An 18,657-nucleotide genomic window follows, 5' to 3' on the forward strand; every position below is an offset into this window, starting at 1 on the left:
TAAAACCTTGTCCCCTCGAATGTGGTGTACTGCGAGACTCTACTGTCTTTTTTCAAAACCATTAGGGGAAGTATGCAGGCGTCTTGATATGACATATCATATATATGCCGATGACATCCAGATCTATATCATCGTTGAACCTGGTGACAATTGGATTGATATGTCTAAAAGACTCTAAAGTTATTTATCGGACATATGTATGTGGATGAGTATCAACCTCCTCAAACTCAATGAAGATACAAATTCCTTACCATGGAAAGACACTGTCTCTATTTCCCGCTCAGCATAATTATGTGAACATTCGCAGAATTGACTGTATCCATCTATCTATCAACGTAAAACTCTAGTAAACTCGTTAGTTACATCCAGATAAGATTATGGAAATGCATTGCTTTATGGAGTTCATTCTCAACACACCAGTAAACTTCAGAGGACACAAAAAACAGCTGCAAGATTAATAACACGCTCAAAAACATCCGACCATATTACTCTGTTCTAATAGATCTTCACTGGGTCCCGGTTGAATACAGAATTCAATATATTAAGATCCTTCTTCATACTTTTAAATCTCTCAACAACCTATCTCCAGTTTACATAAAGGATATCCTTACAGTTTACAATCTCACATGATCACTAAGATCCGATCTCTGGATCTTCTCCAGGTACCTTGGATACGTACGAAAACATATGGAGATCGATGTTTGAATAAGACCGCATCGAGTCTCTGGAACACTCTGCCTTTTAAACTAAGACAATGTACTTCACTGTCTAGTTTTAAAGTGGACCTCAAAACACATCTTTTTAGATTAGCTTTTAATTTGTGATTATTTTTTACATACTTAATGCTCTTACATTACAGCTCTTACAGTGCTGTTACATTTTTATACCCCCCGCAACAAGTTGTGGGGGTGGGGGGGGGGGGGGGGTATACTGGAATCGGGTTGTCCGTCCGTCTGTCCGTCCATCTGTAGACGCAATGATTTCCGGGCTCTAAAGCATTATCCTTTCCACCTACCGTCACCATATCATACATATGGACTACCCATGGGATGAAGATGTTCCCTATCGATTTTGGGGTCAAAAGGTCAAAGGTCAAGTGCACTGGACATCGAAGTAGCAATATGGTTTCCGGGCTCTAAAGCGTTATCCTTTCCACCTACAGTCACCATATCATACATATGGACTACCCATAGGATGAAGATGTTCCCTATCAATTTTGGGGTCAAAAGGTCAAAGGTCAAGCGCACTGGACATCGAAGTAGCAATATGGTTTCTATTTAAATTCTTTAACGGCTTTTTTCATTGCATGGAGATGTTGTGTTCCTAGATACCTTTTGGATCATAATACTGAAGTTTTACCTATTACCAACACCCTTTGGGAGATTGGGGTAAGCGGGGGGTATTCTTAGTGAGCATTGCTCACAGTACCTCTTGTTTTTACAAAAAAAAGAAACCTTAAGTTGCTATTTGAATCTATGTTATCGACTAATAACACTGAATATAATCAAAGGATCTATAGAAAACTCACACAAGACATCTTAAACTTACAGACAAATATTGATTTGATGTTTTTAAAGTGTTATTATCAAGATATAGGCATGTTCTTTTCCGTATGACACATCTTGTTTTCATCAATAATTCATACATGCTGTTTTGTATGAGATTCAAGACCATGTGGAAATTGACACCAACTTAGATTTGATCACCGTGATAAGAGGAAGATGCCTATTGTTTTTTTAAGGTTAGAGGTCAAAGGTCAAGGTCACAACATCACCTAGTTGAAAAACCTTGTAGGCAGGATACAAACCAAACTGTAAGCTCAAGGATATTGCAACTTGGTACATTTGATCACCATGATGAGAGGAAGATCCTATTGTTTTTCAAGGTTAGAGATCAAAGGTCAAGGTAGCGGTATCACAGTAGGAAGACATTGTAGGGCAGGATACAAACTGAACCGTAAGCTCCAAGATATTGCAAGTTGGTACATTTGATCACCATAATGAGAGGAAGATGCCTAACATTTTTCAAGGTCACAGATCACTTAGTAGGAAAACCTTGTAGGCAGTATACAGACCAAACTGTTGGGGCTAGGACCGTCAAACTTTGTACACATACAGCTTATGCCAAGTGGAAAATGCCTATTGTTTCTTAAGGTCAAAGTTTAAGGTCGTATTAGCAGGATACAGACCAATTCGTTGGCACAAGGACCATCAAACTTGGTACATATACATCTTATGCCAAGTGAAAATATTACATAGAGAGTACATGATTTGTCTTGTTTTTATGATGCAAAGAAAGTATGTCACACCCTGATGATTGCTGATACTACTTAAAGCCAAGTTCTACAAATCATGGTGTATGAAGAAAAACACCTTATATTACCTTTTCACAGGCACATTATGTACCATTGGCAGTACTCTTATTGAGAAAATTACCAGTACAGGTTATTGAACTTGTAAGTTTTGAGAAATTATTACATAGAGTGTACATAATTTGTCTGTTTTTCCTTCTATGGTTTTCAAGTGAGGACCTTCTATTATACAGAGTATTTGTATGGGCATGCTTGTGGCAAAGATTTTGATTTTCTTCAATTTTGAGAAAATTGCAGGTTGTTGAACTTGGTCCATTTTGAGGAAATATATTAAATAAAGGACATGGTTTGTCCTTTTAACTCCCCTCATAGTTTAGAAGCTAGGGAATGCTGGACAACTCGCCCCCAAGACAACTCGCCCCCTCTCAGGACAACTCGCCCTCTCTCAGGACAACTTGCCCCTTTTCTTGAGACAACTCTCCCCCAATATTATATATAAATATATTATCACATTTTATTTTCATTTTGTGTGTGTGTGTGTGTAATTGTACAAAAATTTACACTTTTAACCCTATAAAGATATGTCTTTTTATTTCATACTTTAACATGAATGGTAAATTCTAATAGAAATTATACACAGATTTAATTATTGCATTTCAGAAAAAATAATATTTTTCATAATTCATTTGGCAAGGAAAATTATATTTACTGATCTTCAGGTAATTGATTAAATGTCTCCAATACTGAGAACAATATTTGGGGGGTTGGGAGGTGTGTGTGTTTTATCGATAGAGTATATTTAAGTGTAAATGTGATGCATGAATATTCTGATACATGTAATTATCTTTTAATGCGTTTCTCAACTAATTCCCGTTGAAAAATCATAAAATTCCCATGTTAGAAATTTTATAACGGCTTTGCTTTACTGATTCTTTTTACGCGGCGATTTCAAAGTGAAAAGTACTCTGATTATGAGTACCTTAACGTTTGAAGTAAATTGATAACAGCTTGGGGGAAATCAAACAATTAGATTTAACAACAGACGCAGATTATAGATAATTATCCTACGTCTGCCGTACTCTCCCTACCAAACGCTTACTTGCTTCCACTGAAATTATATATTTTACATGTACATAAAAGTGATGATGAATTTGAACCCAAACACTTGATTTTCATTAAAATATTTCGTCTTACATAAAAAAGTTCGGTGTTTATGTGAACATGTCTTTTTTGTCTGTGATGTATATACTATCTATAAGAAATTTATTAATTTTTGCTAATACACCTCTTGGATTTAGACCTAAAATAATAATTGTAAACATGTATGATATGAAGGGGAGAGTTATCTTAAGAGAGGGGGCGAGTTGTCCCAAAGAGGGGGCGAGTTGTCCCAAAGAGGGGGCGAGTTGTCTTGAGGGCGAGTTGTCTTGGGGGCAAGTTGTCCTGATACCAAGCTAGGGTCTTTGTGATGTACATATTGCAAGGATTTTGATGCGCAGCAATTTTTAATTTTCTTCAATGTTTTAAATATTTACATGTTGTTGAACTTGGTCAAATTTGGGGAAATATTTTGCTCACAGAACTCTTGGTTTGCCTATCTACCATCTGTCACAGTTTTTAAACTAGGATATGATGCAAAGAAAGTATGTCACAACCAGATGATGGCTGATACTAACTCTATGTTAACATTTTCATGGGTGTATTATGTACCAATTGCGGTACTCTAGTTAAAATAGGTTCAGTATCAATTGATTTATTCAATAATTTTTTCCCACTTTGATCAGTCTGTAATCTTTTAATCTAGGAGGATTTAAGGCCTTGTATATAATTATTAATTTTAATCATATTTAATCTACCATGTGAGTAGTCTTGTGTAGTAATTTGTTTCTCTTGATTTTGTCAATGTTAGAATTCCATAAGAATTTGTACAATATACTTATTTAGGTCTTTTATGAATTTACTTGATGGTGTTGGTAGTGAGATGAATAACTGGGAATCATTTGGGAGATGATAAGGGATTTAATTAGGGTAATCCTACCTATAGGAGTGATATGTCTTTTATTCCAATGGTTGGTAATTTCTTTGATTTTAACTTTTTAATTATAGTTGAGTTTGGGGATATTGGTTAGGTCATCATCAAATTGGATACTCAGAAGCTTGAATTGAGTTGTCCAATGAAAGTTCATTTCTTGACATAAAATTTCATTTGAATATTTTTTGCTTCCTATCCATACTAGCTGTGTTTTTGATAAATTGATTTTAGCATCAACTACAGTTGTACAACATAGTATTTCTACTGTGTCATCAGTATATTAAGATATTGAGTATTTGATACATATGTTTTTGCTATTTATAGTTTTATCAGCTAGAATTTCTGCACATAGTAAGAATAAATAAGGGGAAATTTGGTCACCTTTGTGACAACCTTGACCCAGTTTAAAAACTCTTGAAAGGAATCCAGCATGGGTGACTGTATAGTATTGAAAAGTTGCAATCTGTGTTTGAATGGTTGGTCCAAAGTTAAAACTGCATCAAACCTAAGACGTAAACATCGGCAGGGATTAGTGATTGCTAGAATTCCTTCCCCAAAGGCTCAGCATTTAGAAGTGAAAATCATGAGTCTTTCGGATATAACCTTAAAAACAGAGGTCCCATGTCACAACAGGTGTTCACGCATTAAAAAACTCTCACTGCAACGGCCCTGAGTGCTTAATTTGTGGTACTTCACCTAGAGCTGGTGATCGTGTCTCAATTGCAGTGAAAATTTTTCAAAGGGATATAAAACAAACAAACAACCAAAGTTTAAAAATTCTAAACATTTTTGAATAAATTTCCAGAAACAGTACCAAATGCTTTTTTTCAATAGAACCTCAAGGATGTCACTTTCTTCTTTGTATTGCAGGGGATCATAAATCAGTCTAGTATTTCTGCCTGGTATGAAGTCCGTTTGATCAGGACTGATAATGATATGTAGGATTTTTTTTTTGTTCTCTGCGTTTAGATCCAATTTGATAAGTAACGTTATTGGTCTCCAGCTTTTAACTCCGCTGAGCTATTCTGATCACCTTTTGTCTGTCATCTGTCTGTCCATGCATCTGTCTTTCACAAAATCTTGTGAGCACTTCTCCTCCTTTATGGCTTATTGGATAGACTTCAAACTTTGTACATTTGAAGATGTGCATATTGTCGAAACAGGAGGATCCAATTATTTTCCTAAAAGTTATAGTGGATCTAAGAGGGGTGGATGTAATTTAGCTTGTGAACACTTCTCCTATATAGCTTATCAGATAGACTTGAAACTTTGAACAATGCTTCTTTGCCATTTGTAGATTTGCCTATTGTCGGGACAGGATCCAATTATTTTCCTAAAAGTTATAGTGGATCTAAGAGGGGTGGGTGTAAATTAGCTTGTGCACACTTCTGCTATATAGCTTATCGGATAGAATTGAAACTTTGAACAATGCTGCTTTGCCATATGTAGATGCATGTGCTTATTGTCGGGACAGGAGGATCCAATTATTTTCCTAAAACTTATAGTGGACCTAAGAGGGGTAGAGAGTGTAGAATAGTTTGTGAACACCTCTCCTAAATGGCCTATTCGATAAACATGAAACTTTGTACAATACTTCATTGCCAATTTGCAGATATGCATACTGTCAGGAGAGGAGGATCCAATTGTTATCCTTAATGTCATAGTGGATCTATAAAGAGTCTGTAAAACTTGTGAACTCTTCTAGATATGGCTTATCAGATAGACTTGAAATTATGTACAATATTTCATTATCATTTAATGATGTTCACATTGTTCTGACCAGAGATCTAATATTTCCCTACAATTTGCAGTGGATCAAAATGAAGTGCTTTATAGCTTTTTTCATGTACAAGGGTATGTTACTTTCCTACTGGTACTTCAGCAAAACAAAACAGTCATTATTTTTGTATCATAATTATAGAACAATGACATCGGTTACATTGATTTTGAATATTTTCTCCATTTTCCTTAATGCACAAAGTGTAGTTCATAATGTCTATGTTCCTGCTCATGCTTTCTCCTCCATACCGTACTCCGTACATTAAGGGGGGGGGGGGGGGGGGGGGGGGGGTGTAATTTAGAGCACTTTCAATTTGGGGAACTGGAGAGACATTTGTTTTTAACAGAAACAAAATATATTTTTCATTATAATTGCAGACATTTTGAATTTAAAGTTGATCTTTTTCTTTTCAGTATTGCCACACAAGGGTATATGTTTCTAAAACATTTCTTTGTTTACTCCAGGTTTGGCAGTGACAAGCTGAAGAGAGAATATTTGGCGCCGTCTATTGCTGGTGATGTTGTGTCTTGTATTGGGGTCAGTGAGGTTGGTGGCGGATCAGATGTTGCCAGTAGGTGTACTAATTAGCCTGTCTTTTTATAAATTATTTGTTTAACCTTGTAAATCAGGAGAAATTAAGCTTCACATTGGATGCTAGAAATTGATGGACATTGAGTTACTAGTCTTTGTGTATACCTTATCTATCTTATCTGGCAATCGAGGCGTCCGTGCAATCTTTTGATGCTTACTGTGTAATCCAGCTCGAGAGGGAAATGGTTTTGGCTTTTTCATGTAGAGATAGTTACACAATAATAGTAGTAAATTTTGCATACAATTACATAAATTATAATAGAATATAGTAGGTTATGCTTAGGAATGAGTATGATTGATAATAATTATTATGGATTGTTAAAATATAATTTACACGGACATCGATTTTATACTAAACAGATTAATTATGAGTAAATACATTGTACGTTAATGAAATCTGTCAACTTAAGAGAAATTAGCCACTATAAGGGCTCTTTCTTGTGTATAATGGTTGGAATTGGAATCCATAGGAAGAACGAATTCTTCATCTGGACCAGTTATTGAAGGAACTGTTGGAAAATCCGAATGTCCTGACTGCATGTTTTTGTAGGCCATGCGTTATGGGCAAGTCACACAGACAACTTTGGTAGTCAGAGAATTCTGGTGTACTATACAGAAAAACTAATTCAAACAGAAAAAAACTTTCTAGGCAGTTTTGGAATATGTTGAGTCATTGCGGGGCGTGGGACGATGATTGGTACATCAGCTATACATAGCCAGAAAATCTGCCGCAGTTCTCAGGAACTCCCGTCGGAAACTGTATATTTTGCAGTCATACATCATCGGATATTAGGTATCCGACGAAGGCAGTCAAATGGATACAAGAAAACTTAGAATAAAGAATATTCTGCCTAATTTTTCAATGGCTATAACGTTCTCATTTATACAAAATGAATTTACCGGGCTTTAATTTTTGTTTGATTCATTAGATTTAATTATCAACGTTTTGATTACCTGCAAAAGAAAAATGACTACATGAATTTATCAATCTTACAAAAACATAGACTGAGGTAAATTATAATAATGCAGGTAACACAGATAACATCCTGTGTATTTGGGACGATATACACAAGCTAGCAGGGTTCCTTTGGGCTAGGGGCTTCACACCTGCTTAAAATTAGCTCAGCCCTGCACTTAACTTATTTGAGGAAAACTGACTGCTTGAAAACCTCAGCCTTAATGTAATACCCACATATGTGTAATGTTATGATAATAAAACAACAAGGTACTGTAATACCCATATTTGTTTTGATTAGACTGAAGTTGTATAATAGAATTTCTGAGATGTTTCGCAAATGTACACTTGTACAATTATATTATACGTCACAACAAACTTGTAAATCATTGATTACACATAAGTATTAACTTGAAGTATATCTCACAAAATCAAAATGATCAAATTGTATTTTTAGTACAGATGACTCGAGATAATTTTCATCTTCTTCTACAGAACCACTTGGCCATTTTTAATTAAACTTGACACAGATATCTGCATCCGTGGGTAATGGGGATTCAACGCAGGTTAAGGCAGGTCATGCTCCATTTATGCACGTAAACTGCATAATTTTAACATTCTCTCCTACACAGAGAGAGGGAGCTACTAACTATTAAAAACTATTTTGGCTGTTTACATGAGAACATTTTGTATCATAACAACATGACAAACATTATAAATAGATCACAGATGTACCTTAATAGAAAATGGAAAAGTAGCACACTACCCCGGGATTTAAATATTGGTGTAACTGGCGATAATGACGGTAAAACACCCATAGTATATCAGAATTACTGATAGAATCCTACCACTTTAAGAAATAATTATTAAACATTTAAAAATGAAACCATCTAGCTCATGTTTTACATTTTGCACTGATGCTATGCGGTTTTCTTTAAAAGCTTTCTTAACAGACGATTCTATCAGTAATTGCCATGTACATTAGTTTATGACCTTTCACACGGTGTATAAAAAGTATCTAAAAGTATGTGGGGTAGTGTGCTACTTTTGCAGTTTTATTTCAGTGTGTGACAGAGGAAAATCGGATTGACATGCTAAATGGAATGTTTCCCCCGTTAAACGAAATTGTCAATGAATGACATCAACATACCTTCATAATATCAATAAATTCTCAGCGTTTCACATATATATTCCATATGTCCCATGTCATATATTTCAAATACTCCATATATTGTCTATACTTGCATGGCACACATTTATGCCTCGTTCAAACGAATGCGCATTAAATTTTACTTCACATCAAATTTGATGCGAAGTAAAATAATGCGCATTAAATTAATTCGAATTAAATAGCGTTCACACGGCGGTAATATTTAATGCGAAGTAAACTAATGCACATTAAATTCGTATGCATCTCTATTAAAGGGTGCGCGAAATAATAGAATAAACTATGTTATTGAAAATTATTTTTATAGATATTTTAATGAATATTGTGTAGATACAGAATTCTTTGTTCAAAACGCTATATAGGCCTACATGTAGTATACTACATGTTTACAATTTAGGCCTACATACATAACTGATCTACACATAAGGTGTTTTGTCGTGTTTATTTATATGCTCCCAAGAAATTACTTGTTATTTCCTCTGACAACCAGCATTCAATATAGACAATATATTGTTTCTTCATTAGCCCAATTTTAAAACTTCGGAACGTCTTTTTCACCATTCCGCTGACTACTGTTATGACGTAATTTTTAATTACTAATACGTATTATAAGTCTACTATGACGTCATATGGTATAAAAATTAACAATGAGCGGCATATTTGTTTTAAAAAATGTAAAAAAGAAAATCATATTACCACTATTTTAAAACATTGTTGTCGTATTTAAAAACAATTCCTTCCACATGTATTACTCAGTATGCCTATGCAGAGCACAGATTTACATCTGACATTATCTAATGACATGCTGTTTGTACATGTTTTTAGTGATTATTATCATTTTGCTTAGTTTTTCGTACAAAACTAACATTAATATATATAGCTGACCATGGGTATGATGCATGTGACCCAAATTGGCCATCATGTGTCTACATTTAATTCGAATTAGCTTCGCTTAGTGTTCACACGGAGCTAATGCGAAGGAAATTTAATTCGCATTAAATCGCGACGTCAATTTTAATTCGAAGTAAACTAATGCGCATTAAAATCTCCGTGTGAACGCGGTTCAGATTTAATTCGCATTAACTTACGTTTAATGCGAATTAAATTCTTCGTGTGAACGAGGCATAACAAAAAAGTAGGTACAGTTTCTAAAGTAATTTTGCCCAAAATATCGATGATTTCACTTGGGAGCTCAAACCCTGGCATTCAAATAAGAAATAGATTAGCAAGTCCGAAATCCGCTCAGTTTGATCAGCAAAATGATTTGTGTCATATGACGAGAGCTAGAAGTTGGCATAAAGTTGCAAAAATGCCATTTTCAATGAAAATATCCACAAATTCAGGTGGTTTACCTTTCAGAAAACATACTGCACATGTGTCAAGCAAATTCATATTCATGTATGTTTTTCATCTTAAAATAATACACAAAATATATCATTTTCATTTTGCTCGACAAATGCGCACATCTTTTCCTGAGCAATAATCTGTATGACATTTGACAGTTTGCAGGATTATTTTGAAAAAAAGGCGGGAAATGTCTTATTCATGATGTCATATAGCTGCAGAACTGTAGCTAGATGTCATAATGCTATCCAATTAGGAATATATCATTCTGATTTTGTTGACATAGTATACCTGGCATATATCTTACTTTCTTAAAACGCTGATTAAGGTTAATTCCAGACACATTTTATAGAGAAAAATTTTTGGGCCTTTTTATGTATACATTCGTACCTTGTTCTTCCTTGCATGTGTCAACGTCACTTGATGTATAGTCATGATGTCATCAGTTTACTTTCAGAAATTACACAACAGCAGTATAACATTTCGAATTTCTTTGGATCTTAGTAGCTGCATGGTTTATTTTATGCATAAATAAAACTGACATAAAAGATAAAATCGGAATTTAATATATACTTAGTGATATACTTAATTCAATTATGACGTCACATTGTTTCGCGGATTTTATCCCAGTAAAGATTTTCATAACCTGCCTTAATGTACCCGTGCAAGTTTGTTCAAATGAAAGGCCATGCTCCCTTCAAAGGGGAAATAATCAAGAAAAGGCATAAAAAGGTGGGGTCATTAAAAATATTCTCAAGAACCAATGGGCCAGAAAAGTTGAAATTTACATGAAAGCTTCCTGAAATAATGTAGATTTAAATTTGTTCAAATCATGGTCCCAAGGGGTAGGATGGGGCCACAATAGGGGATCAAAGTTTCATATTGCAAGTTATTGAGAGTAGCAAGAGCACAATACATCATATCAAAATGCATATGTTTCTGAGTTTTGTGGATTTTAAGTTTCCTTTTTATTCAAATTATTAACTCACCTGAGCTGAAAGCTCAAGTGAGCTTTTCTGATCACCCATCATCTGTCTGTAAACTTTTCAAATTTTCAACTTCTTCTCCAGAACCATTGGGCCAATTTCAACCAAACTTGGCAAACAGCATCCTTGGGTGAAGGTGATTCAATTTTGATCAAATAAAGGACAACACCCTCCCCCAAGGGTAGATAATAGCTAAATAGCGAAAATACTCTGACAAATTTTTAAAATCTTCTTTTCCAGAACCTCTGGGCCAGGAAAATTCAAATTTACATGAAAGCTTTCTGACACAGTGTAGATTCAAGTTTAGACCATATGGCCCCCGGGGGTTTTAAGGTGGGGCCACAATAGGATAACAAAGTTTTACATGTGAATATATGGGGAATTTTTTTTAATAACATGCCCCCTTTAAAGGGGATATAATCACAAAAATGCAAAAATAGGGTGGGATCATTTAAAAATCTCACTGGGCCAGAAAAGTGGAAATTTACATGAAATCTTCCTGAGAGAGAGTAGATCCAAGTTTGTTCAATTCATAGTACTCAGTGGTAGGATAGGGCCACAATAGGGGATCAAAGTGTTAAATGCTGATGTATAGGAAAAATCTTTAAAAATATCTCTTGAACTATAACTCCAAAATGTAAATAACACCTTGTAATAACAAGTAAAATTCTACTAAACTTCATCTGCTCCATGTCGCCATCAACGATTGTCAACATGGAGTCTGTGCTCTACATCTTCTTTTACATCCTGGAATCCCAGAATGCAATATACATGTATATCAGCAGAAAATACAAAAAACAAAAGATTTCAGATGAAATCAATGACTAATAAGATTTTTAAAATGATGATAATGCATTGTTGTTGTTTTTTTTAAAAATTAATGCTAATGCTTGTGTAAATAATTTATTTATGTTATATTTCAAATAATGTGTTTACATTTTGTCCCTCATTGCTCAATATGTCCTGAAGGCAGATCTTTTATATTTTGTTTGTATATTTCTTATTGCAAGACAGTTCATTTCATAGCATGACCTATTTGAGATAAAGCTTTCATATTTTGTATATAGATTTCTTATGGCAAGGTCTTTCATATTGTATGATCTTTTGGATGAGACCACAAAAACCGAGGCCCCATGTCACAGCAGGTGTGGCACGATAAAGATCCCTCCCTGCTCAAAGGCCATAAGTGCCAAGCATAAGCCTAAATTTTGCAGCCCTTCACCGGCAATGAGTGAAAAATTCTCAAGTGGGACATTAAACAATATACAGTGGAGCCTCGGTAATCCGGACGCCATTAATCCGGACGCTTCACCTTCCGGACGATTTTTCTAGGGAACGGAATTTTTATACATTATTTTGCATCATTAATCCGGAAATTCGCGTTCCGAATCCGGACAGTCACTTTTTACTACAAAACGTTATAATGCATTGAAAATTGTACCGTTAATCCGGACGGTAATTTTGTTTAGGGAAGGTCTGTGTCAGACAATTTTAGCATGACATAAATTATAAAGAAAACACGCCAAACTGTCTAATTGAAGCGATTACCTGTACCCTGTCAACACCTACCTCCAATTCGGTGTTGTGTGATGATAAGTCCGTTAGATAGCACATGCCGATCGAGACATTGTATTGAAAATTTTCGCACATAAGATCTTTATTGCGTGTAGTGTTGAATTTTGTAAATAAATCTGTAGCATATTATTTTATAGTCTTGATCAATACCCTAATAGTATTAATAAATTAAACATCATGCCGTAATGATAATTTTTTTAATTGCTACACATATCAGTTGTACTGATTCGTAAATTGATATTGGCTTATTCAAATCTAAAGAGTGTAGATTATACTTCTAGATTCTGGATTTTATACTTTTGATTGGCATGAAATATACATGTATGTTCATGCACATGTATATGTAGTATAAGGTTTTAACATTTAGAATGTCATGCATGTAGATTGTACCTATGTACGATTGATTCTTGTTACGATGTTGTAGAGCTTTATTGCTTTGAATTTTTAAACTCTGGGTAGAAGTGAGAAAATTACCATTTTAAGGAAAATGACAATTAAATTCTGTATGTACCTGTAATGTTAGTTTCACCCGAGTTTTGTTCCGTTATTATCGCATCATGAAAATAATAGGTGCGCGTGACTTGATCAAAGCAGTTGTAGGTCTTAATATTACGAGCTTAAATGATTTTTTCTCTCCCGATATTGTCTTGGATAATTATAGAATAAGAAATATAAACTCTGGCAGATTGAATTTTGGTTAAAGAATGTTGTCAACTGACATGATAATCACGAAATTCTTATATCAACTTTGGATGATGAAGATTGTTTTAACAGACCGCCGAACCCGTGAATCGTGACAGATGGAAATTATCGCCCTCTTTAAGAAGTAAAAGTGTGATGAAATGTTTGAAATGTAAATGATTATGTTAGTTACTAATGATTTATTTACTTATAGTTACATGAAGTGCTTCATTATTTGTTTTAGCACATACGGTACACAGTTTTGTATATTTATTTGTAGGGATCATATGTATGTACAATGTAAGCACAGGCAAATACACTGAACACGTACATTAAATTTTAGTGCTTTGAAATACATGCAAATGTTAACATTATCATAATTTATTTACTAATGCAAATGGTCAAATCCAATGATAGAATGTGTTTAATTCACTATGCATCAATAAAGTAGGCACATATTGGTTACTTATGTAAAGATAGAAAATATGCGATTCAATTATCCGGACGCTTCATTTATCCGGACGATTTTGCTGGGAACCAAAGTGTCCGGATTAATGAGGCTCCACTGTACAATCAATCAATCATATTATCTATGACTTTGTGACCTTGGTCTTATCCAGAACAGCGAAATCATGTCAGTCATATTGATGTTGAGGCATTACTGTGTTATGTGAATTCATTTTCAGCTCACCTGAGCTGAAAGCTCAAGTGAGCTTTTCTGATCGCCTGTTGTCCATCGTCTGTCCATCTGTCTGTAAACTTTTTACATTTTTGACTTCTTCTCCAGAACCACTGGGCCAATTTTAACCAAACTTGACCAAAAGCATCCTTGGGTGAAGGGCTTTCAAGTTTGTTCAAATGAAGGGCCATGTCCTTTTCAAAGGGGAGATAATCACAAAAATAGGGTGGGGTCATTTAAAAATCTTCTTCTCGAGAACCACTGGGCCAGAAAAACTGAAATTTCCATGAAAGCTTCCAGACATAATGCAGATTCAATTTTGTTAAAATCATGGCCCCCGGGGGTTGGATGGGGCCACAATAGGGGATCAAAGTTTTACATACAAATACATAAGGAAAATCTGTAAAAATCTTCTTTTTAAGAACCACTGAGCCAGAAAAGCTGATATTTACATGAAAGCTTTCTGACATATTTTTGATTTAAGTTTGTTCAAATCATGGCCCCTGCGGGTAGGATGGGGCACAAAGGGGGATCAAAGTTTTACATACAAATATATAGGGAAAATCTTTTAAAATCTTCTTCTTAAAAACTACTGGGCCAGGATAGTTGAAATTTACATGAAAGCTTCCTGACATAGTGCAGATTCAAGTTTGTTAAAATCATGGCTCCTGAGGTGACAATAGGGGATAAATTTTTACATACAAATATATATGGAAAATCATTAAAAATCTTCTTCTAAAAAATGACTCGGCCAGAAAAGTTTACATTCACATGAAAGCTTCCTGACCTTGTCCAGATTCAATTTTGAAAAAATCATGGCCCCCGGGAGTAGGTTGGGGTCACAATAAGGATCAAAGTTTAACATGCGAATATATAGGAAAAATCTTTAAATATGAGCCAAGGTGACTCAGGTGAGCGATGTGGCCCATGGGCCTCTATGTTTTGAAGTCATCCAATGCAGGCATTGACATATTCTCAAGTCATTCAATGCAGGCATTGGTAGACTTCAAAGTCGCCCAATGCCTGAATTGGATGACTTAATTCAGAGTCTGCCAATGCCTGCATTAGATGACTTTAAAGGCGACTAATGCCCACATTGAGAGAAAATATGTAGGAACAATGCCTGTTTTCAGAGTCTGTTGGGTATACTAAAGCTCCAGCATTTAGACATTAAAGACAAAAATTTCTGACATTGACAAACTGCATCAGCATACACATGTAAATGTTTTTAACACTTCCTCATTGCGGATCCAAATATTGCAAAAGCCAAAATATTTTTGTTAAAAATTTGTCGATTTGTGTATAAAATTTTATCAGTTTACCAGAACGTCAAATATATTTTACTCAAATTTAAAAAATTGCTGAAAATTTTCTTATTATTTTGCACAGTGCGCCACTTTTTCACATACATAACAACAAGACATTTATAATATATGCCTTAAAAGTCGTTATTTGAATGGGGAAAACAAGATTGCTTCGACCATGGCTGGGGCATCTGTAATGGTCAGACTGTGCCCCTTGGCAACAGTCTCTAGCACCACCATTGAAGCCTGCACACTTTCACTCTTGCATGTCATATCCACACAGACTTCACCACCAACCCCAGCACATGCATAGATTTCTGCCTACAACAACCCAGACTCACCAACACTACAATCAAATGCATCCTCTGCAGACGCTTTGACTCCACCTATCTTGACATCAGTGACAAAATTACTGTCACCATCCCAACCTTCAGACACTGGAAGGATCATCATCGACAGCACAAAACACCTCAACAGTCATTTCAAAACCCAGAGAATACACAGAGTTATCCCAAGAAGTAACACAATGACAACTGACACTACACCTGGTGTCCTCCAGCCAACCCCCCTGGTGACTAACACTTGCCTTAGTGCCCTCCCACCAACCATACTTCTCGCCTGTGCCTGGTAGCATCCCGGTCTGTGCTGATCCCGTGTCCCTGACCCTTAAATCATTCCGGGCCCTCTGAACACCCACATCTGTCGACCTTAAACCTCCCCTGCCTACCCCCGACACACAACCACTCTGCTTCACTGGCATCTCAAGATTATGACAAACACTGACAATTGCAGATCCTGCTGCTTCAGAGCTACCTAAGGATTTATGGAGCACTTGCACCGACCTATTTTGAGCCTCGGTCCCTTGAGACGCACCAACAGACACACACTGATTAGACAACTTGGGACAATCTGTCCTACAGATTTCTGTATTGACATGCCTAACCAGTGGAGATCTCGACCTTGACCTGTTGTGATGTCTCATCACTTGTATCATTGGTAAGGGCCCGCACAACCCCTCCCTGCCTGTATTCCACTACCCAGACAGACCCCCCTGGGATAGAGCTATCCCATCACTGGATTGGGTGAACTGACAATCACTTGGAATACTCATCACACTGGGATGCCCATTCCTATGCCTCCACTTGCATGAAGTGACTGAATGATTGCATTCCCCTTGGGGGACCCCTGGTTATTGTCCACCCCTGGGCCAAGCCCCTGCGAGTGTCTATCCCCCAATAAGGAACCCGATGACCCCACAATCAGCTGTGCTACCTGGTCCAACCGAGACTCAACCTGGTAATCCTGTTTCTGAGAGCTCCAGCATCGAGTTCAGCACCACCCTGGGTCAAGGACATGTCTACTTCCCCTGCCAAGGTAGTATCCCCACACACTTCTGGGGTACTGTACAATGCGGCCTAAAACTAGTGCAAAACCCAAACAGTTCATCTATCCGGTCAGGTGGCGAGCCCCCCCCCCCCCCCCCCCCCCCCCCCCCCATGATGCCTGCAATATCACAAATGAGGTGGTGAAAAGACAAGATTTGATACTCAATGGAACAAATGGAACTTACTATTTACTTAAAACATGCCTCCCTCCCTTTTTTACTCTTTCTCACTATCTCTCTCAACACACACAATGATAATTATATATGACCCGTTATATTCATGTACTTTATTATTAGGTGTACAAAAACCAATGATAAAAAACAAGACCCGTGTTAGTGAAGTGATCTTAAAGACCCATGTTACTGAAGTGATGATAAAGACCCGTGTTACTGAAGTGATCATAAAGACCCGTGTTAGTGAAGTGATCTTAAAGGCCCGTGTTAGTGAAGTGATCTTAAAGACCCATGGGCCTCTTACATTTCATCCATTACATGCCAGCAAGTAGTACACAAAATGTTTACTTTTTACTCTGCAGGTATAAAAACTACTGCAGTGAAGAAGGGTGGAGATTATATCATCAATGGTGGGAAAATGTGGATAACTAATGGAGTACAGGCAGATTGGATATGCCTCCTTGCAAATACTAGTAATGGTCATCCACACAGAAATAAATCACTTTTCTGTCTGCCAATGAATTTACCAGGTTTGAGTCAGAGTTTGATTACATTTACATTGTAATAGATTTCATTGCTGTATTATTAGACTATTATTATCACAAGAAGCAGGTAATTTACTATAAGTACAAATATTTTAGGAATAACAATTGCTAAAAAGATTGACAAGATGGGTATGAGGTGTTCTGACACAGCTCAGATTTATTTTGAGGATGTAAGGATCCCCCAGGATCATGTGATTGGAGAGGATGGAATGGGCTTTACATATCAAATGCTTCAGTTTCAGGAGGAAAGACTGTATGGAGCAGCTGCAGGTAAGTAGCCTCTTTAAGGAAGAATTTTTACCACAATTTTTATTGCTTGTAAATATATATGAAAATGTGGTGTTTTAAATAGTGCAAGTATTTTTTTTTTTATATAAAGCATGCTTTATTGATTATTTTGTATCGAAATTGAAAAAAACCACATAAAATATGCATATTCTCGTTGGGGATTTTCACACCATTAATATGTGACGTCATACGTGTCAATCGTGGTGAAGTGAGAAAGCATGAAAACATTTAATAAACAAGTTGTGAACAGCACGTACAGCAGACTATTGATACGAATTGGAGAGATTCACTATATTGTATTGTACAATATATAGCTGTAATAATCAGCACAAAAAAAAGTTTCTTTATTTTTACCAACAAGGCAAGTCGGAGAAATTTTGTAAACTTAGAACTATTTCAAACCAACGGAAAACCACCTTCAATGATGAACCTACATATTGCATTCTAGCCGGACATTTCTGTTTACAAATTTTAAAATAGGCTCATTGTCCTTCAGATTGGACATAGCCATAGAGACTGACTTCGAGAACTCTTATAGCTTACCAGGTATGGTATTGAAGCAATCGAAGTCGCCACGGGTCTGGCAACCAAAGGAATTTCAGTGAATCAATTTCATATGCAATGATATATTGGGATTACTGCCCCCCCCCCCCCCCCCTCCCTCCCCCCACTTGAAGTTATGAGTATTGACACAATGTGTGAAATAACTAACACACACACACACCCCAATTGTAAAAATTTCAAAACTATTTAATGGGTGACTCCCCCCCCCTTACTATTTCTTTCAAAGTAGTGAGTGAGACGATTATAAGGTAGAGGTTATGACTATTGGCCACATGTTTTAAATGACAAGTCTCCCC

The 18,657-nt window shown here is 36.1% G+C and overlaps 1 protein-coding gene across 1 annotated transcript in view; it reads left to right on the forward strand.

The window, feature by feature from the left end:
- Positions 1-18,657, forward strand: part of LOC125683158 (probable acyl-CoA dehydrogenase 6) — a 45,934-nt gene that overhangs the window by 13,791 nt on the left and 13,486 nt on the right. The window contains exons 4-6 of the mRNA XM_048924000.2: positions 6,588-6,694; positions 17,327-17,494; positions 17,606-17,779. Coding sequence (XP_048779957.1) covers positions 6,588-6,694; positions 17,327-17,494; positions 17,606-17,779 — 449 coding nt within the window. The remainder of the gene's footprint in view (positions 1-6,587; positions 6,695-17,326; positions 17,495-17,605; positions 17,780-18,657) is intronic.

The sequence above is a fragment of the Ostrea edulis genome, chromosome 6 (assembly GCF_947568905.1).
Source record: "Ostrea edulis chromosome 6, xbOstEdul1.1, whole genome shotgun sequence".
Taxonomy (NCBI): Eukaryota; Metazoa; Mollusca; class Bivalvia; order Ostreida; family Ostreidae; genus Ostrea; species Ostrea edulis.